This window comes from Dipodomys merriami, unplaced genomic scaffold, assembly GCF_024711535.1.
Source record: "Dipodomys merriami isolate MVZ:Mamm:240054 unplaced genomic scaffold, mDipMer1.0.p SCAF_3, whole genome shotgun sequence".
NCBI classification, from domain to species: domain Eukaryota; kingdom Metazoa; phylum Chordata; class Mammalia; order Rodentia; family Heteromyidae; genus Dipodomys; species Dipodomys merriami.
In genome coordinates, this window is record NW_027204492.1 from 81,288,217 (window position 1) to 81,310,345 (window position 22,129).

At 40.1% G+C, this 22,129-nt stretch overlaps 1 protein-coding gene across 2 annotated transcripts in view; it reads left to right on the forward strand.

Annotated features, from left to right (window-relative positions):
- The window catches only part of Pfkfb1 (6-phosphofructo-2-kinase/fructose-2,6-biphosphatase 1), a 56,906-nt gene that overhangs the window by 17,631 nt on the left and 17,146 nt on the right, over window positions 1-22,129 (forward strand). For both annotated transcript variants that reach the window (XM_070040381.1, XM_070040380.1), the window contains exons 2-9: window positions 9,596-9,721; window positions 12,277-12,370; window positions 13,189-13,255; window positions 15,293-15,367; window positions 16,094-16,150; window positions 17,049-17,170; window positions 19,604-19,811; window positions 21,328-21,474. In XM_070040381.1, the coding sequence (XP_069896482.1) occupies window positions 9,596-9,721; window positions 12,277-12,370; window positions 13,189-13,255; window positions 15,293-15,367; window positions 16,094-16,150; window positions 17,049-17,170; window positions 19,604-19,811; window positions 21,328-21,474 (896 nt within the window). The remainder of the gene's footprint in view (window positions 1-9,595; window positions 9,722-12,276; window positions 12,371-13,188; window positions 13,256-15,292; window positions 15,368-16,093; window positions 16,151-17,048; window positions 17,171-19,603; window positions 19,812-21,327; window positions 21,475-22,129) is intronic.

The following is a 22,129-nucleotide window of genomic DNA, read 5'->3' on the forward strand; positions in this document are numbered from 1 at the left end:
AGAAATAATTGCATACAGGACATAATAAGAACCTCTTGTTTCCAATTCTTGTAGTTCATGTTGATCTGCTTCATTATATATGGTCCTATGAACTTAGCAATTGGGCTATTGAGATCCCCTGTTAAGAATTTCAGAGACATATTCTCATTATTATAAATGAGGGAAATCATGCACCCTACTTTTGGGGGGCCTGGCTTAATAAATTTTTTCCAGGTTTTTCCATTTCCTTTAAATTTGGCAATGGCATTCTTTCTGACTCAGGATCTTTAGCATGGATACATACGCTCAAGGTATTGGATGGGGCTGCAGTCATCTCAAACCTAAAGGAGGTCCACTCCCAATATAATTCACTTAGTTGCTGAAAGATGCAGTTCCTTACAGCATATTGGAATGAAGTCCTCAGTTTCTCACTACCTGTTAGCCAGAGACCAGCTCCTTGTCATATGGGCATCTCCAATCAGAAGTTCCTAACCCAAGGGAAAGAGGAAGAGAGGACCAACAAGTTAGAGGCCAAGGTAATTAATTAACTGCTCCCAAGAACTCAAGGGATTGCAGAAGAACTATCACACAAATTTTAACATGTTCCCTAATGATTTAGGCACCTCCCAGAAATCCCTACCACCCAACAACATTTTTCTGACTTCCCAGAAAACAGGCTAGCATAACATACATTTAACATATGATCAGACCTGTTGCAACAAGGAGAACTACAAAATGTCATGTCAAAGCAAGCTTTACAATGTCGGTGTGGGGGGGGAGGGGGGTATGATTGGGTGGGGGGAGGGGGGAGGCTGGGAAGGGAGGTGAAGGGTAAACAAAGGAGGAGGCTGCAATGCTTGGTAAGAAATGTATGCATTATCCTGCCAATGTAATTGTAACCCCTCTGTACAGTATGTTCTCAAATAAAATAAAATAAAATTAAAAAAAAACATATGATCAGACATTGTCACTCCTTGCTATAAGAATTAATTTCAATGTTTTGAAGTAAATTAAAAACTTGAGTTTATACAGAATGTATGTAAGAATGCTTATAAAGCCTCATAAAAATCACTAAAAACTAGAAATAACCAAGATGTCTTTCAATTGATGAATGGATGAACAAACTACAGTACAACCATAAACTAGAATATCATTCAGCAATAAGAGAACCATTGACTCATCTAATAGGGTGATTCTTAAATGTATTACAAACTAAAATTTATCAGTGCAAGAAAGAAACCAGATCCAAAAACTGTCATATAATTCCATTTATATAGTATCCTGGATAAGGCAAAGAATATAAGAATAGAAAACAGATCAGCATTTTTGATGAATTGGGAAAGGTCAGCATGCTTAATTATAATTGGCTGTACAAGAGAATTTAGGGACAATGGAATTTTCTATATAGTACTATGGATGTAAGTATTTGACTTTATAGATTTCTCAAAACTAGAAGGACTGAATTTTATTATATATAAATTGTTAAAATGTCTAGATAACCTAGTACTGAATGACATTTGTGATGAGTGGATATAACTATTACAAGTGTATAGTATAATGTCAGCACAGGCTGGGGATAAGGCTCAGTGATAGAGAACTTGCCTAGCATGCACAAGGCCCTAGGTTCCAACTCTAATACATCAAATATGCAGTTTGTAGCATCATTAAATGTGAAGGGAATAGAGATAAATGACTGGAAAAATGCGGTTTCACTTATATTCTAAGATTAATAACCAAAAGTACTGTATACTGTATTCTAGTTGGCAAATTTGAGTCTCACACAAGTTTATATGCTGGGTGTTGTAAATATTGTTTTGAGACTCTGAATGTTCTTTAAATCTGTGGAGAAGGTTTACATTTTTGTTTTAGCCTTCTGTGTTCCAAGGTCAGTTCAATTTCCTTATCATTTACAATAGTACTATTTAGGTCCGTCCTGGGTGGGCACCACCTAGTGGTCATTGTGGGACTTGACTAGTTAGCAAGTCTTTGCTAGTTGAGTTTCCCAGTCTTTGAGCACTCACAGGCCATAGGTAAATTCTGTTTCCTCTTCTCTTTTTGGTACCTACCAGTTCCTCAAATTCCCATTTTCTTCCCTTTATTCAGAAAGTACTCTCTTGTTGTATCATTTCCAGAAACAAGTTGCTGGATAACAGACACAGAGGGACACAAATAGACAGAAATTTTGTATGAAGTCTACTTGTGTCCTGTTGACACTGTGCCTCAAACTACAAGGAAGGATCTCATCCTACAGAGCTTTGATTCTCAGAAGCTCCCATTCTGGGCTACTTTTTTTGTTGTTACTTTTACTATAAAACGAAAGAAATAAATAAAATCTCTAGGGATTTTTCCCACTAATAAAGTATTATTATTGCTTTAAATTGTATTTTAGGAAAATAATGAGAAAAATAAGAAAAAAGTTACTTCCATTTAATCTTTTAAACTATTTAATTAACTCACTCTTCTTTTAATTATAGACCCATTTTTCTGACCTATGTTATTATCCCTTCTGCCTGAAGAATGTCCTTTACTATTTCTTTCAAACAAGTATATTGGTGATAATTTTTTTTCTGTTAATATTTGTATGACAAATCTTTACTTTTCCTTTGTATTTTTGGTGACATTGGAGTTTCAACTAAAGGCTTCAGGCCTGCTTGAAAGATTCTTTCCCTCTGAGTCATCCCTCCAACTTAGTTTTTGCTGGTTATTTTTTTAAATTTTTATTTTATTGCTAAGATGCTGTATGGAGGGGTTACAGTTACATGAGTAAGGCAATGACTAAATTACTTGTCGATCATTGTTACCCCTTCCCTTGTTGTTGTCCCACTATCCCTTCCCTCCCCCCTCGCCACCCGAAATTGTAAAGTTGATTTCCAGTATACTGCCCAGTAGGTATCTTCGTTGCAATAGGTCATCCTGTGTCCTTGTTTCAGTGTTTTGTTATTCCTCTTCCTCTCCCCAGATTACACATATGTATATACAAAATGCAAGGTATAAAAATCGAGTACAGTGACAACAGGGGATATGCCTTAGGAGAAAGAACATACAAAGGAAACAACAACAACAAAAAATAATAAAGGGCTGAGAAGGTGGCTCAGTGGTAGAGCGCTTGCCTTGCAGGCATGAGGCCCTGGGTTCAATTGCTCAGCACCACATAAGCAGAAAAAAGCTGGAAGTGGTGCTGTGGCTTAAGTGGTAGGGCATTAGACTTGAGCTGAAGAGCTGAGGGACAGTGCCCAGGCCCAGAGTTCAAGCCCCACGACCAACAAAAATAAATAAATAAATAAATAAAATCACATGATGCATTTAAAATAGTAACAATAAAGACAGATCTCTTGTGTCCATATCTTGGGGTTCATTTCACTTAGCAACAACTTATGCGGTCATTTGTACATGGTTTTTTAGCTTTTCAGCTCATCTGATAAGATTATCTTATATGGATGTTAATTATTGCAAATAAGGGAAACCATGGGACCTAAATTTGTTTGGGACTTGGTAACTTCACTTACTATGATTTTTTCCAAGTCTTTCCATTTCCTAACCAATTGGGTGGTGATGTCCCTTCTGATGGAGGCATAGAATTCCATTGTGTATATATACCACATTTTCTTGATCCACTGATCTACTGAGGGGCATCTGGGTTGGTTCCATATCTTAGCTATGGTAAATAATACTTCAATAAACATAGTTGTGCTGGTAGTTTTAGTATACACTTGTTTGTGGTCTTTTGGGTGAATGGCCAGAAGTGGGATTGCTGGGTCATAGGGGAGCTCTATGTGGAGTCTTTTGAGGAACCGCCATACTGCTTTCCAGAGTGGTTGAACAAGTTTATATTTCCACCAACAATGCAGTAGGCTTCCCTTTTGGCTACATCCCCTCCAGGAACTGTTGTTATTAGATTTCTAATTATAGCCATTCTAACTGGGGTGTGGTGGAATCTCAATATTGGTTTTTTGTTTTTTGTTTTGGTAGTGAGTACGTTTCTAATCCTACATTGTTGCCTCCCTCAATGTTGTTTTGATTTGCATTTCTTTTATGGCCAGAGAAGTTGAGCATTTTTTCATGTGTCTACTGGACATTCTTGTTTTCTCTTCAGAGAAGTCTCTCTTTAAGTCTTTAGCCCTCTTATTAATTGGGAGGTTGTTTCTTTGAGAATTTGTTTTTTGGGTGACTTTTTTTTTGAGTTCTAAGTATATTTTAGGTATGAGGCACTTGTCTGTTATATGGCTTGTGAAGATCTTCTCCCAATCTGTGGGCTTTCTATTGATCTTGCTAGCTATGTCCTTTGCCATGCAGAAGCTCTGCAGTTTCATGCAATCCCATTTGTCCAACCTTTCTTTGATTTGTTGACTTTCTGGGTCTCTATTAAGAAAATTTTGGCCTGTGCCAAGGAGCTCTAGAGTTTCTCCTATTCCTTCCTGTAATATTTTCAGGATGTCTGCTTTTACTTCGAGGTCTTTGATCCATTTGGAGTTGATTCTGGTGCAGGGTGATATATAAGGATCTAATTTTCTACAAGTGTTTAACCAGTTTTCCAGCACCATTTTACTGAAGAGACTATCTTTCTTCCATTCTATTTTTGGCCTCCTTATCAAAGATTAGGTAGCTATAGGTCTGTGGGTTAATTTCTGGGTCTTTATTTCTATTCCATTGGTGTTCAGGTCTATTCTTGTGCCAGCACCAAGCTGTTTTGATTACTATGGCTTTGTAGAGTTTGAAGTCTGGTATTGTTATTCCTCCAGCACTGTTCTTTATGCTAAGGATTATTATTTTTATTGTGAACATACTGTACAGAGGGGTTACAATTACATGGGCAAGATAATGAGTACATTTCTTATCAAGCATTGCAGCCTCCTCCTTTGTTTACCCTTCACATCCCTTCCCAGCCTCCCCCCGCCCACCGCTAAGGATTATTTTTATATTTGGGTTCTTTTATTGTTCCATATGAATTTTTGAATTGCTTCTTCTATTTCATTGAAGAATGATGTTGGGATATTGATGGGTATTGCATTGAATTTGTAGCTAGCTTTTGGCAGTATTGCCATTTTCACGACATTAATCCTCCCTATCCAGGAGCATGGGAGGTTTTTCCACTTCCTTAGATCTTCTTTAATTTCCTTTATCAGATTTTTAAAGTTTTCTTCATAGAAGTCCTTCATTTTTTTAGTTAAGTTTATTCCTAGGTATTTTATTTTTTGTGGGTGTATTATGAATAAAATTGCTTTCCTGATTTCAGCCACCCTCTTATTATTAGCATACAGGAAAGCTGTTGATTTTGGGGGGTTATTTTTATACCCTGCTACTTTGCCAAAGTTTCAAATCAGTTTGAGTAGCATAGGAGTGGATTCCATGGGGTTCTTTAAATACAAGATCATGTCATCTGCAAAGAGGGAGAGTTTTACTTCATCTTGCCCTATTTGGATCCCTTTTATGTTTACATCTTGTCTAATTGCTGTAACTAGGCATTCTAATACTAAGTTGAAGAGATGTGGAGAAAGTGGACATCCTTGTCTCATTCCTGAGTTAAGAGGAAATGGCTTTAGCTTTTCTCCATTAAGTATAATGCTGGCTGTAGGTTTGTCATACACAGCCTTTATTGTATTGAGAAATGTTCTCTGGATTCCTAGCTTCTTCAAAGCTTTCATCATAAAGGGGTGTTGGATTTTGTCAAATGCTTTTTCTGCATCTATTGAGATAATTATGTGGTTCTTATCCTTGCTCTTGTTGATGTGATATATTACCTTAATTGATTTGCATATATTGAACCAGCTTTGCATCCCTGGAATGAATCCTGTTTGATTATGATGTATGATTTTTTTATGACTCGTTGAAGTTGATTGGCCAAAATTTTGTTGAGAAGTTTTACATCAATGTTCATCTAAGAGATGGGTCTATAGTACTCTTTCTTTGATGAGTCCCTGTCTTGTTTTGGAATGAGGGTTATGATGGCTTCATAGAAGGAGTTTGGTAGTGAACTTTCATTTTGAATTTCATTGAAGAGTTGGAGGAGTATTGGTGTGAGTTCTGCTTTGAAGGCCTTGTAGAATTCAGCAGTGAACCCATCTGGTCTGGGCTTTGCTTGGATGGAAGGTCTCTTATTGTTGTTTCTGTTTCAATGCTTGATATGGGACTATTAAGTTAGTTTAACTCATCTTGATTTAATTTGGACATGTCAATATTTGCTAGAAATTCTTCCATTTCATCCAGATTCTCAAAATTATTTTGCTGGTTATTTTTAAGTTAAGGTCTTCTGCCAGCCTTGACATGCTCCTGGACCATACTTCACATATTTTAAGCTTCCTGGAGTTGCTGAGATGACAGATGATGATATGTGCCATCTCATTCACATTCTTTCTCTTTCTCTTCTTCTGCCTGAGCTGGGCTTGGTACTGTAATAATCCCAATCTTAACTTCCCATGTAGGTTAGATGATAGGTAAATGCCACTGCACCCATTTACGGGTTAAGAAAAAGCCTCATGCCAACCATCAGTGGCTCACACCTGTAATACTAGCTACTGAGAATACTTAGACTGAGGGTTATAGTTTGAAGCCAGCTTGGGCAGAAAACTCCATGAGACTCATCTCCAAACCACCAAAATGCTGGAAGTAGAGCTGTGGATTAAGTAATAGAACATTAACCATGATCAAAAAAATTCAGGGACAGTGTCCAGGCCCTAAGTTTAAGCCCCAAGACTGGCACACACAAAAAAGAGGCCTGTGAGCTTTTCTGCATGGGCTAACCTGTAACTATGATCTTCCCTTTCTCAGCCTCCCAAATAGCTAAAATTACAGACCATGGGCCATCAGCACCCAGGTATATTCCCTTCAGTTCTGAAGGATATTTTTGCTGAATTTAAAATTCTGGGTTGGGTTTTTCTTCCCTTTCAACACTAAAGGTTTCATTTCACTATCTTTTTGCTTATGTGGTTTCTAACAAGAAATTTAGTATAATTCTTCTCTTTTTTTTCTCTATAGATGTGGTGTTCTCTGCCTATTCTCTCCTTCCTGACTGCCTAAAGGATTTTATTTTGTCCTGATTATCTGATATTTGAATTTTGTATGTCTGGGCATGGTTCTTGACAATAATACTGTGCTTAGTGTTCTCTTAGTCTCTTAGATCTATGGGTTGACATCAGTACTAATTTTGGAAATTTTTTGCTATTAAGTTTTGAAATATTTATTCTGCTTCACTCTTCCTTCCATATCACCCATAGATTTTGGCCTATAGTTCATGGATGTTTTGTACTATCTTCTTTAAACACACACACACACACACACACACACACACACACACACACACACACACAGAATTTTCTCTTGTTTTTTTTTTCTTCTTGAATTTTTATTTAGTGTACTTTCAATCCCCCTGCTGAAAATATCTATCTGAGATTCTGTGACTACCTTTTCCAATAGAGCTTTGAACTATTAGTCATAGGTGATTTAAATTTTCTGTCTAACAATTCCCATGCCTATGTCATAACTATGTCTGGTCCTGATCATTGGTTTGTCTCTTCAGAATTTGTTTTGGTCTGGCCTTCATTCTTCCCTTTGTACTGTTCCCTGGAGACAATCTGTTTCTTGAATCTCTGTTAGATGTATTTCACTAATATTTGTAATGATGCTTCTAAGCCTGCAGAACAGAAGACTAGGACATTCTGTGTTATTCTGATAAGTCTCAATCAGGCAGGCTTTCCCTGAGTGTTGGAGGTGGAACCCTCATAAGTGTTCCTGCCCTTAGAGTTGGAGGCATGGCTCAGATGGTACAGCATTAGCCAAGGAGCTAAAGTGTCAGATACTGAGTTCGAGTCTTGATCTCAGGGAAAAAAGAAAAAAACAAAATAACAAGTGTTCCTGTCCTTAACTGTAATGGCAAGCATGCCCAGGTCTGTGCCCTTCTTAGATTGGAACTTCGTTCCCATTTTTCTTCCCAGAGGTAGTAATTTTCAACCCATGCTCGCAGGTTTTGTTGTCCTTCCTTGTACAGATTGAGCATTTGTTCCTCTCACAAGAGAGAAAGTACATTGGTCAGGACTGAATTTCAATGGTGGTGGCCATTCCACTGGCAGCTGCAGCAAGTTTCCACAATGTTATCATTCTATATTTTAAAAATATTTTTATTGTAAAGATACTGTACAGATGGGTTACAGTTACATGAGTAAGGTAGTGAGTACATTACCTATTGGGCATTGTTACCCTCTCCTTTATCCCTTCTCTCCCCATCTCCTCAACTCCTCCCTCCCCCCCCCCCCGCAAGTTGTAAAGTTCATTTTCAGCATAGTGTCTTGTACATCTTATTGTTACATGGGTCAACCTATATCCTTGTTTCAGCATTTTGTTATTTCCCTTCCCTTCCCCAAATTAGGAAAATGTATATACCAGATGCAGGACACCAGAATGAAATACAGTGACAACAGGGGATATACCATGGGGGAACAACATACAAAAGAAACAAAAAAAATCACATGGTATATTAAAAACAACAGCGACAAAGAAAAAATCCTCTTGTGTCTCAGGGTTCATTTCACTTAGCATCAGGTTATATGGTCATATGTACATAGCTTTTGACCCTTTCTGCTTGTCTGGCAAGATTATCCTAGACGTATACTAGTTATTGTAAATAAGAGAAACCATGGGACCTATGTTTCTTTGGGTATGCCTTACTTCACTTAATATAATTTTTTCCAAGACTTTCCATTTCCTAATAAATGGGGTGATGTCATTCTACTCTACAGTTTTTGTTACTGTTCCCTGAATACCATAGGAAATACAGAGAAAGAGTTTTCCCAAGGAAAATATAGAGAACATGGTCTGACCAGAATCCTAGCAGTGGATATTGTTCTGTCTCCTTTCCCTGGAGGATATCCTTCCTGGGATTTTTCCTCAACTATCACTGTCAGCATCTGGTAGAATTCTGGAGGAAAATTGCAACAAGATCACAGCCCTGAGGATTTCACATTCTCAATGCCATGCATCTAGCCTTTACCAATTCATTAATAATTTTTAGGCTGGCTGCAATGGCTTATGTCTATAATCTCAGCTATATGGGAGGTAGCAATCTGGAGAATCACAATTGGAGATCAGGACAAGCAAAAAAATATAGCTAAGATCTCATCTGAAGAAACAAGCCAGGCATGGTATATACCTATAATCTCATCTATGTAAGAAATAGGTAAGAGGATCAAGATCTGAGGGTAGACAAGGCAAAAACACAAGACTATCTAAAAATATCTAAATGAAAAAGGGCTGGTGACATGGTTCAAGTAGAGTACTTGCCTGGCAATTGTGATGCCATGAGTTCAATCTTAGTACTACAAAAAATAATCCTTTTAAGCTAACTCTTCTTAATGAGTGTGTATGTTTTTCAGCACTATCTGTATCAAGTAAACAGTTGTGTGGTTCCTCTCACAGATGCCTTTTTCATTAGGTTTTAGGTTACCTACTTTCACTGCAACCTCAATTTTCTGACAAGTCCAAGTAAAGTCAATGTACAGATTTTTCAGCTTGTCCCCTTGTTAATGGGAGGAAGAAATGTTCTTTCCAATTACTATCTCTGCGCTGATGCTAAAAGATTATATAACTCTGAGGAAAAAGCTTTTGAGGCTCTGTTCTTATCTTCCAGCAACAGTACCCCAGTTTACCAATTCCCCCACGATGGTGATCATGGTGGGTTTACCAGCTCGAGGCAAGACGTACATCTCCACAAAGCTCACGCGATACCTAAACTGGATAGGAACACCAACTAAAGGTATACCTCTATCATTCTTTGTTCTACAGCCCCAGTACATGAAACTAGCTGAAAACCGAGTAAGAGGTCAAAGACCTTGGTCTCAAAATCTTCATCATGATTATTAACAAGGTTGAAATTACTCCTGACACTCTTACTACTTCTACTATAACCACTGCCACCACATTCCAGGACATGTGTGTCCAATCACATGCTGGGAGGCAGTCACAGGAAAATGAGTTTTAACACTAAATGTCTGCTGAGCACTAATGGCTCACACCTGAAATCCTGTAATTGGGATCTTAGGATTGCAGTTCAAAATCAGCCCAAACAGGAAAGTCTATGAGACTCTTATCTCTAACCAACAAAAGCTATAAGTGGAAGTGTGGCTCAAATGGTAGAGTGCCAGCCTTGAGTGAAAAAGTGAAGCAAGAGCATTAGACTCTGGGTTGAATTCCCAGTATCTGCACAGAGAGAAAGGTGGTGGGAGGAAGAACAAGTCAGACTTCTTTGAAGAAATCTGACCTCAAAATAATCCTCTGGGTAATAGGATAATTGTTTTAAATAATAAGATGATTGTTTTTATAATCATTGCTTTTACTTCCACACTATTGCTATTTTTTAGTATTATCATTTCTTTGCCATTTCATAGTTGAAATGAAGGCCACAGAGGTGAAGTGCCTTATGTAAGGACTCATGTGTGTAAGTGACAGAATCAGAATCTGCTTGTTCCCAAGCCTGACATTCACTGTGCAAGGTCTAATTCCTAGCTCTACTGATGGATGGAGAAAGGGATCCGTTGTAGCTCTGTCCTCTGCTTTCCTCAGTTCTCCTCACACTTCTCAACATTCTGTCTACCCCCTTCACTCTATTCATCTCTCTCTCAGTATTCTTTCCCTCCCTGTCTCTTTCTTTTCCCCATCCTCCCTCCCACTGGTCTCCCTCTAACTCTATATACATTTCTCTTTTCCCTTCTCCTTCTCTCTGTGCTGGGGATTGAACTCAGGGTTTCCTGGATGATAAGTGTGAACTCTGTAGCTGAGTTACACTGGAGCCCCTAAATCTCTTCTTTTACCCAATTGTTCCTTGCCTTTCACCTACTTTGTCTTTACCTAGTTCACCAGTGAAAAGTTTTCCCAATGATTTCCCACATGCTAAAAACCCATGGTAGGTAGTAACTATGAAAAATGGATGATACTCTTACTTTGTCATTGATGAATTCTCAACTTGATTGTACATCACCTAGGAATCATCACACACAGCAATGAGAAGGCTCACAGAGGGAATACTAACTAGAGGGTAACGTCAAGCTTGAGCTGGGTCCTATGGGAGGAGGGGGGCATTTGCAGAATGAAAGGGGAGAAGGATCTATGTCTATGGAGGGCTGCAAGCTCTAAGGAGCCTCTGCTTAGTGGGGGAATGTGATTCAGTCATTGATGGGTTGCTTCCCTGATCTTCCTTTCTCCTGTCCTTCTGTACTCAGTACTCACAGAGGCCTAGAGTCAGAAGTACAATGTGGACATGCCTACAGCCTCCAAGAGTCCCCTTGACTGCAGGTTTAATCCCAAAATTCTCACCCTGTCCTTGAAGGCTCTCCACAACTGACCCCTTCCAGGCTCTCAAGCCACTGCCACAGTGGTGGACCCACCATCCCCAAAACATGCTTTGCCTTTGCTCAAGCTGTTCTTCTTCTTGGAGTGTTCTTGTTTCCCACCATCACCCTCATACCCATGTACTCTAAAAGACTGGTCCAAATTTATTTTCTCTAAGAAGCCATTTCTGATCACCCCAAATGAAGTTTGTCCTTCCTTCTTACTGTTTTGCATGCCTCCATTTTGTATCTGTCAGAGCACTTAACAAACTGTGTGGTTCTTCACCATCCTTCCTGCTTCATTGTGGGCTTCTTGTTGGCCCCATTACAAAGATCTGGTTATTTCTCTGTGACTCAGAACTCATATGCCACTTCACAGAATAGAGATCAAAAAGTATTTGTTGGATGAATGAATGAAATATTACCTCTCATCCTCTTCCTCCTGCTGCTTATCTTCTTTCTCCTTTCCTTCTCATTTCACTCGTTTTTCACCATTGCAAGTACGAAACTATTACTTAGAGATTCAAATTTAGATTCTCTCTCATGATTCAGAAAAGTGAAATGGCAGGAGGCCTAATCTGTATCTGTGTTATCAGCTCATTTACTGTTTGAATTTTGGGGATTGATTTTATTCCCTGGATCTCAGTTTCTTCATCTTTCTAGTAGAGTAGGACATTTAGAGGGCTAAATTTATAATAAAATGGAATTGTTTGAAGTCAGACAGACCTAGGTTTGAATTCCCAATCCCCAGTTATTTACTGTTTATTTCCTATCTCCGAACTTTGCTTTCTTCACTTTGTGAAGAGGCAAGGGTGACTCTTCCCTTCAGGGGCTATGTGAAGAAATAAGGGGCTGGCAGTCATAATTTGAAGTTTTCTACACATTTTATAGTTATAAATTACCCTTCTTCTATTCTGATAGTCCTCCAAGTGAGGATATCTTCTGGGTTCTTCCAAACATTTTCACTAGGGCTCCCTGCTTTCAGTGTTTAATTTAGGCCAATATCGACGAGAGGCAGTGAGCTACAAGAACTACGAATTCTTTCTCCCAGACAACATGGAGGCCCTACTTATCAGGAAGTAAGTACATAACATTTTTAGGGACCTGTTCTGTCCCCTGGCTGAGGGAGGCCCTTCTTCAGATGTAGGGGGAGTGAGGCAGAGTAATCTGGGCTGGGGAGGAGACCCTGTAAATTCTCAAAGGATAATTACAAGAGCCTTTCTATAATCCTACTAGAAGCCTGTTCTGATCATAACCATCAAGAACCTTTTATAGGCTCCTGATTATGATAGGAGTGGATAGAAATGTCTTAGCCTAGCATTTGAGAGTCTTAATAGCTTGGTCTACTCTTGACTCTCCAGTCTCATCACCTCAACCTGAAAGTCTCTTTTCTCTATGACTCAAAGTACTTCCATGACAGAGCCTGGGTCTCCTTTATCATAGAAGCCAGTAGTGAGCAGTCACTAAAGGGATTTTTTTCCTAGAAGCATGTGTATACTACCACTGTTAAGACTATGGTTACAATATTACACATACCAGGAATGTCTTTAACTTCACACTACATGTGTAGGCCCCTACCTGAGTTGACAAACAAGTTCAGCTTGAGCTCCATTAGCTCAAGAGTTGGAGCCCTTAAAATTAGGGATATTGTCATCACTCAGCTTTTTCTGGACATGTCACTTTATACTTACCCTCAAGCTGTATACACAGCCAATTGTTACTATGTGACCCCCTCTGTGTTTGACATAGTGCCTAGTATAGAGGACACTCTGGATATGTATTCAACAGATGAATCATTTAATGTAAGATGTATGAAAGATACTACAGAATATAATGTGAAAAGAGAGAGAGGAACACATCTTGGGAGGAGGGTTGTGTGCTTTTCTGTCTTTTTCAGGCAATGTGCCCTAGCAGCCCTGAAGGATGTTCATAAATATCTCAGCTATGAGGAAGGTCACGTTGCGGTAAAGAAATTTTCTTTTTTTCCCCCTTGGATGGCTTTCATAATAGAAAATGCTGACATTGTTTTTGTTTTGAGCACTTACTTGTATGTCACACATTATTTTAAGTACTTTACTTACATTGAAATTTTCACGTTCTCATGAGATATGTATTGTTATTACTCTCCATGTTAAAGACCAGAAGAAATGGCTCAAAAATTCAGCAGGACTATACTGGAATTTAAGACTGCACTATAAACAATTTTGAGTTCTAGAGATTGTCTAAACACCCAGGCAATTTAATCTCATAGATTCTTAGGATCAAATTTGTAAGTAATAAACAGGAAAGATGTTCACATGCAAATGATCCCAAGTAAAGTGTTAAGAATAGAATTGGAAAGTGGATCTGTGACTCAAAGTTGTAGAGCACTAGCCTTGAGCAAAATAGCCCAGGGATAACATCCAGGCCCTGAGTTCAAGCTCCATTATGGACAAAAAAGAAAGAAAGAAAGAAAAGTAGATGTGTACCTTTATGCCAGACTTGGGTGGGTACAGGTGGCTCACACCTATACTCTTGGCTCACACCTATACTCTTAGCTACTCAGGAAACTGAGATCTGAGGATTGCAGTTAGAAGTTAGCATGGGCAGGAAAGTCCATGAGACTATAAATCTCCAATAAACTACTTAGAAAAAGCTGGAAGTGGCATTGTGGCTCCATTGGTAGAGTGGTAGCTTTGAGCAAAAGAAGCTCAGGGACAGGCCTAGACCCAGAGTTTAAACCCAGGACTGGCAAAAAAAAAAAAGAAGGAAGGAAGGAAGGAAGAAAAGAAAGGAAGGAAGGAAGGAAGAAAAAAATAAGAAAAGATAATATAATTGTTTCCTGTTTTTGAGGTTTCTAAGGTGATAAAGAAGGAAGAGGGGTTGGGAAGGTGGCTCAGGGGTAGGGCGCTTGCCTTGCATGCATGAGGCCCTGGGTTCAATTGCTCAGCACCACATAAGCAGAAAAAGCCAGAATTGGCACTGTGGCTCAAGTGGTAGAGCGCTAGCCTTGAGCTGAAGCTTAGGGACAGTGCCCAGGCCCAGAATTCAGGTCCCACAACGGACAGAAAAAAAATAAAAGAAGGAAGAGACCTCACCCAGAAGGATCAGTTTTAAGAAAATCTGTCAGAAACTTCTAAACCTCAATTGTTTCAGCTGTAAAATAACCCTAATAAAATTCTACAACTTTTTTTTTAATTTAATTTAATTTTATTTGTGAACATACTGTACAGAGGGGTTACAATTACATGGGCAGGATAATGCGTACATTTCTTACCAAGCATTGCACACTCCTCCTTTGGTTTAAATTCTACAACTTTTTGTGCCTGTCCTGAGGCTTGAACTCAGGGCCTGGGTGCTGTCCCTGATCATTTGTGCTCAAGGATAGCACTCTACCTACTTGAGCCACATTCCATTTCCACCTTTTTGGTAGTTAATTGGAGATAAGAGTCTCATGGACTTATCTGCCTGGGCTCGATTTGAAGAGTGGTCTTTTTGTTCTTGTTTATGTGGTACTGAGGAATTGAACCCAGGGTTTCATGCATGCTAGGGAAGCACTCTACCACTAAGCCACATTCCCAGCCCCAAAGATTTTTTTTATCAGTTGTAAGGGCTTAAACTCTGGGCCCAAGTGCTGACTCTAGGCCTGGGCGCTGTCCCTGAACTTGTCAGCCCAAGGCCAGTGCTCTACTCCTTGAGCCACAGCGCCACTTCCTGGATTTAAAGAGTCATCCTCAGATCTCAGCTTCTTGTCACCATGATTACAGGCATGAGCCACCAGCACCCTGCTTCCACAATGTTCTTCTTATTACATTCACAGAGTCTAGTATATTTCTGAGTAGCCAACAAAGGCTCACAGTGCTTTAGAAATTGACATGAGCCAATTCTAAGTTTTTTCTTTCCTTCAAAACACTCTTCAAATTCTGTGCCCTTCTGGAAGCCTACCCTTAGCAGAAGGACAGAACACAGTGGTGTTCTGTCAACATTAGATTCAGAGTAAGTAATCTCTTACCTGTATCTAGGTTTTTGATGCCACCAACACTACAAGAGAACGACGGTCACTAATTCTGCAGTTTGCTAAAGAACATGGTTATAAGGTATAGTATCGCTCCTGCTCTTGCTTACAGCCTACTTCCTCAGCCCAAACCTCAAAGAAGTACAAACTGGGGCTAGGTGCCAGTGGCTCATACCAGTAATCCTAGGTACTGAGGAGGCTGAAATCTGTAGTTTGAGGCAGGCAGAAAACTCCAAGACTCTTATCTGCAATTAACCTGCAAAAAGCCAGATGTAGATGTGTGACTCAAATGGTAGAGCACCATCTTTGACCAAAAAGCCCCAAATAAGCAAGAGAGCAAGGCCCTGTGTTATAGCCCTATTACTGGCAAAAAATTACAAACTAGGATAGCCAGAAGAGCCAAATTGTACTCTATATTTTGACATCTTAATTTGATTGCTTAGTACTCCACAATATAGTCAGAAGCAACAAAGCAGCAGGGAAGGAGAAGTGCCACATTGGGCAGTTGAAGATGATTGTTGACACCTGGAACTGGGGTAGGAGTGTGGTAATAAGAGGCAGAAAAAAAAAAAACGCTGTGAAAAACATATGTAAGAACCAGAACCTAATAGAAACACAAAACAATCTAAGGCCCATTCAACTTTAATCCAGACAGGCTTGTAAAACTTGCAAGCACCATTGTATGAAACATGATGTTGTCAAAGATGCCCCTGAAGATGTCTTAGAGCCTTTGCAAAGGCGGAAGTTATGTGTAAATCCTACCAAATATAATTTCCTGCTGGAAATCTCCCTTCTGTTTCTCTTTTAGGTCTTCTTCATTGAGTCCATTTGTAATGATCCTGACATCATTGCAGAAAACATCAAGGTAAAAACACCAATTACCTTTCCTCCTTACTCTGCCTTAGGTTTGCATCATGTCTAAAAAGATCTCTAGTACATGAAAGGAAATGTTTCTACCTGAACATCTCTCACTTGGTAAAGGAAGTATCCTCTGATCATGTTGGCCCATAATGATCTTACAATAGCCCTTAGTACGCACCAAGCACCAAGCTTGACTCTCTTTTTTGTGGATGGCAGTCCTGAGGTTTGAACTCAGGCCCTGAGGCACAGTCCTTGAGCCTTTTGCTCATGATTAGTGCTCTAACCACTTGACCTACAACTCCACTTCTGGCTTTTGGGCAGTTAATTGAAGATGAGTCTCATGGAATTTCCTGCCTGGGCTGGCCTTGAACTGAGACCCTCACATCTCAGTTTCCTGAGTAGCTAGGATTACATGGTGAGCCACTTATACCCGGTTCTCTCTCTCTTTTTTTTTAACCCGGTTCTCTTTTATCCACAACAAACAAACCCACATAATAGGGATAATTTTCATGTTAGAGAGAGGAAACTGAGGTTCTAAGAAGTAAGGTGGATTGTCATAGACTGATGCTTCAGCATTAAAGGAGAACTATATTTCAAGAATGGCTGTCTTTCTCAAAAGCCCATGTTTTTTATCCTGTCCCACGTTTTATCTCTACCATTACTACTCTAATCATGTTATCTAGTACTAGATCATTTACCAACTTTTATTGTTACATATTTCATCAAAGTACTGAGCTCAGGAACAGAAGAGACCTGAAAGGTCATCAGATAATTGGAAGCTCAGATTTTTTCTCTAGATTTTCTTTTTGACACCCACAGTGACAAAAGGTATGTTCAACACTGCCAGAGTCTCTTGTCTCCCACTCTCTCCCTTGATTCTGTGTCTCTCTTCCTTTTCCCAGCAAGTGAAACTTGGCAGCCCTGATTACCTAGACTGTGACCAAGAAAATGTTTTAGAAGACTTTCTAAAAAGAATTGAGTGCTATGAAATCAACTACCAACCCCTGGATGATGAACTGGACAGGTAAGAGCCTGGATTATTAACCCAGGTTTAATATCCTTTAGAACCTGTGTACATATCCTCCCTCTGTGGCTTCGGCTTCTTTGTCTGTTGCATCAGGACAGAGATTTAATGAGGTGCCTTCATGAGATTCCTGGCTCTAATGTTCCATGATGTATGAGGTATTCATGAGATTGACTGAGATAGCTAGAAGTTCAAGACAGATGTGAGTTTACATGTGAAGTGCTTCCAGAATGGCAATATCTTTCAAAATGGATTGTAATGAGAAGAGGCCCTGGCCATCCACATCCTTTGAGACCCTAGAGTGAAGTGTCAAAAGGCCTTAAATGGTCAATTTCATCCTCAGAAGTTTAAATAGAATTCTTTTAGCTTTACCCAACCAAATTACTGAGAAAATGGCACTGTTACTGCTCTACTCCTTAATTAGAGCACATGAAACCGAGATCAGGTCAGAGGCTTGCCACATGATGAATCATCAGCAGAGTATATACTGAAACTGATATCTCCAACTCTCCAGCCTGGTTATTCCTCTTGTATCCCTATATCATAAAAAACTATTATATGTGGCTTAGATACTCAATGCAAGGAGCATGGCCTTTATTTCTAATTTTACATATTGCTCACTGTACAAACTCCCTGGTCAAGAGTACATTTCATTCTCTCAGATGTGCTGGAGTGGGGTTGTGTATGCTGAATAGGATTATCTATTTTCTGGAGTGGCATTTTGTGTTATGCTCAGAGCACCATATAGGCAAATAGCAAATGGTAGAGCTTGGGAGGAGGTGTGTGAAGTGAAAGAATGGCATCAGGAAAACCCTGAGATCTGAGACTACAATCCAGGAAGAGTGATATTTGTTTTAACAAGCAATTTAGGCCTGAATAAGACAGATCTAGAAGGGCAACTTGATTTAATTTTCCACTAGTAGTTATTTACAGGCAATGTATCAAGGGCAACCTTAGCTGTGGCTAGGAACCTAAAGAGGGATGAGCTGTCTTTGCTCTGATAAAATGTCGAGGTGGTCAGAGAAGACAGTGGGACCACAGTTGATTAACAGTTGTAAGAACTCAGTAAGCAAAGTAGACTGAAGGAACACAGAGCAGGAGACCTGGCCCAGCATGGAGAAAGAAGACCTGGAAGAGTTAGATTCTTGAGTGCTTAGGATATTAACAAGTTACCCTTCAAAACCTAAGGAAACTATCCTGAAAGCTTTTAATATTTAGTATTCAAAATAATGAAAAATGAAAAAGGCAAAACTAGATTTGATAAAATCTCCTTATGTTATTAATATAGCTTATAAAAGTTGTTTTAGCTGAGCACCAGTGACTTATATTTGATATCATACTACTCAGGAGGCTGAGATCTGAGATTAGTGGTTCAAAGCCAGGCTGGGTAGGAAAGTCCATGAGACTTTGATCTCCAGTTGACTACCAAACAGACATAGTGGAACAAAACATCTCAGAGACAGTGCCCAGGTCCTAGTTCAAGCCTTAGGACTGGGGATTGGTATGAGCTATTACAATACTTGTGGTGCTGAATGAATCTAAGTGATTTTTACATGACCTTGGACCCAAAGACTTCTTCAAGAGAGTTCATGTGCTAACACTTGGAAGATGTATTCACAAGAATGAAACTGGAAATCAGGCAAGGGATGTCATTTCAAGTAAAGGGAATAGTGTTTATAATGGCCTAGTTAAGTCTGAGTAAGAGACAAGGAGTATAGAAAATTTTAAGTATAAAAGCAAAATAATGAAGACAGGAATGAGACAAAGAAAGTATATAGGTATGGCATGGAACTGCAAGATGAAGCCAGACCAGGCAGTGTGTGAAAGCAACTCAATTGTTAGACTAAAATGAGGAATTTAGAAGTTCTTCTAGAGCCATGCAGGACTGATCTGAGGAGCAGACAGTATCTAGTGAACAAGGTCACATTAGATGATAATTCTTCTAGGCTCCTGAGAAAGTGTTTCTAGTCAAACTGCTTCTGTGTTCTCACACAGAAAAGATAATCTCTTTTCTCTCTGTGTGCGAACATACAGGCACAACCTGATAGCTGCCTGTACAGTACAAAGTACAGCTTATCACAGCTGAAGGGGAGAGAGAAACTCAGGGGAAAGGAGGAGACCTGATTAGGATTGAAAAAGACTAGGGAATGGACAAGTAAGGAGATAATCAGTGTAAGTGTTGGGACATTCCCAGGGATCTCTGAGTACAATAAGAATATAGAACACAAAGGGAAAAAAAAGTCCCAGCTACTTGTGTTGTGGTAAGTAAAAGTCAAAAGAGTGCAGTTACAGCTGAGGATTCAGGAGATGAGTTGGGACTAGCAAGCAGAGAGTGCTTGAAAGCAGGGTATACGGTTGGGATTTTCTCTTGGGATCAACCTTCCCCACCACCAGCCCCTGAGCTGCCCTTGCTCCTGCTTCGGTCTGGCCCAGCCACCTGTCCTACATCAAGATCTTTGATGTGGGCACACGCTACATGGTGAATCGAGTTCAGGACCACGTTCAGAGTCGCACAGTCTACTACCTCATGAACATCCACGTCACCCCACGCTCCATCTACCTGTGCCGGCATGGTGAGAGTGAACTCAACCTCAGAGGCCGCATCGGAGGTGACTCTGGACTCTCAGCTCGGGGCAAGCAGGTAGGGAAGGCCTCATGCCAGACAATTGCGGGCTGGCTGAGCTTGGCCTTGGTCAGGGGGCCACTGCCTGGGTCCTGAGGTGGGGGTGGGGAGACCTAGTGATAGGTCACAGCAGGTAACAGTGACTCTTCTTCCACATGGTCAGCTATTGTATATTTCATGCATTTATTATGAATAGTATTATTATTATTATTTTGTCAGTCATGGGGCTTGAACTTAGTTCCTGAGAACTATCCTTGAGCTCTTTTGCTCAAGGCTAGCACTCTACCACTTTGAGCCACAGCACCACTTCTTGTTTTCTGGTAGTTAATTGGAGATGAGAGTCTCACAGACTTTCTTGCCTGGCTGGCTTTGAACCACAATTCTCAAATGTCAGCCTCCTGGGTAGCTAGGATTACAGCCCCAGAGCCCAGCTATTATGAGAATATTAAAAATCATTTCTTGGTACTGGGAGTGTGGCTTAGCAGTAGAGTGCTTGCCTATCATGCACAAAACCTGGGTTTGATTCCTAAGTACCACATAAACAGAAAAACCCAGAAGTCGTGCTGTGGCTCAAGTAAGCAAAAGAAGCTCTGGGACAGTACCTTAGGCCCTGAGTTCAAGTCCCAGGACTGGCGAAAAAAATCATCTCTTCTAGATATTTTGAAATGCTCAACACCTTCTTTTCAACTATTATCATTCTGTTGTGCAGTAGAATGCTAGAATTTATTAATGCATTTTTCCTCTCTCCTCCTACAATAACTTTTAACTTTGAGTCCTTTGATCAACCACTTCCTGTATCCCCTTCCAAACACTATGTCTTTTTTTATTTAGTTATATCTTTATTATCTTTAAATAGTTATACAAAGAGGTTACCATTCAACATGAAAATAATATGGTGTGTGGGGGCGGGGGGAGCACTTCTTGGGCTTGAACTCAAGGCCTGAATGCTATCCCTGAGCTTTTGAGCTCAAGGCTAGTGTTATAACACATGAGCCATAGCCCCACTTCTGACTTTTGCTTTTGATGTTGAGTTCGTTGAACTCTGGGCCTGGGCACTGTCCCTGAGCTTTTTAGCTCAAGGTGAGTACTCTACTACTTGAGCCACATCGCTACTCCCAGGTTTCTGGTGGTTACTTGGAGATTAGTCTTACAGACTTTCCTACCTGAGCTGGCTTTGAACCATGATCCACAGATCTCAGCCTCCTGAGTAAATAGGATTACAGGTGTGAGCCACTCACCCAGCCCTATTTCTGGCTTTTTGGTGCTTAATTGGAAATAAGAGTCTCATAGGCTTTCCTTCCCAGGCTTGCTTGAAACTGCAATCCTCAGATCTCAGCCTCCTGAGTAGCTGGGATTACAGGTATCAGCACCCAGCAAGATTTATGTTTTTGTAAGCATGGAACATTTAAGCTCTCTTCTCTGGCTTGTTCATCACCATTCCACCATCATGGTGGACTTGAGCTTGTTCTCATGGCTTCCCTATCTTTCTCATGCATTTTTCCTCTCTCCTCTTCTCTGCAATTCTACACTCTAGTATGCCTATGCCCTTGCCAACTTCATTCAGTCCCAGAACATCAGTTCCCTGAAGGTATGGACCAGCCACATGAAGAGGACCATCCAGACAGCAGAGGCCCTCGGTGTTCCATATGAGCAATGGAAGGCCCTGAATGAGATTGATGCGGTGAGATGGAAAGAGTGAATCTCCTGGCAGGTGGGGGGAGGAGACTGTACTTTGTGCTTATTGTCTAGTTGTCTCTGCTGTATCCCATATGGAGAAACTAATTAGTTCAATTAGTTCTCCTTTTTTCTGCTACCAAGGATCGAACCCAGGGCTTCACACATACTAGGTAAAGTACTGTACCATCAATAAACATTTATCAACAACCATCCATGTGCATGAAAAACACGTCTGTGTATTGGGACTAGACATTTTCTCATCCCAAAGGCAGCAAGTAAGAAGGATATTACATCTAAGTGTAACAAAGTATTGTGAGACGAGAAGGAACAGTGGAGGATGAAAAAAGATAAGGGGTTCTGATGAAATCTGGGAGGGTGATTTATATATTTTAAGTTTTAGCAAGGATTTGTTTTAGCATAACAGGGTTACAGTGGGGAGAAATGAAGAGAAGGAAACTTTTTTTGGGTGGGGGGTCCGGTCGTGGGGCCTGAACTCTGGGCCTGTGCGCTGTCCCTCAGCTCAAGGCTCAAGGCTAGCGCTCTACCACTTAAGCCACAGCGCCACTTCTGGCTTTTTTCTTTTGCTTATGTGGTGCTGAGGAATTGAACCCAGGGCCTCGAGCATGCAAGGCAAGCGCTCTACCACTGAGCCACCTTCC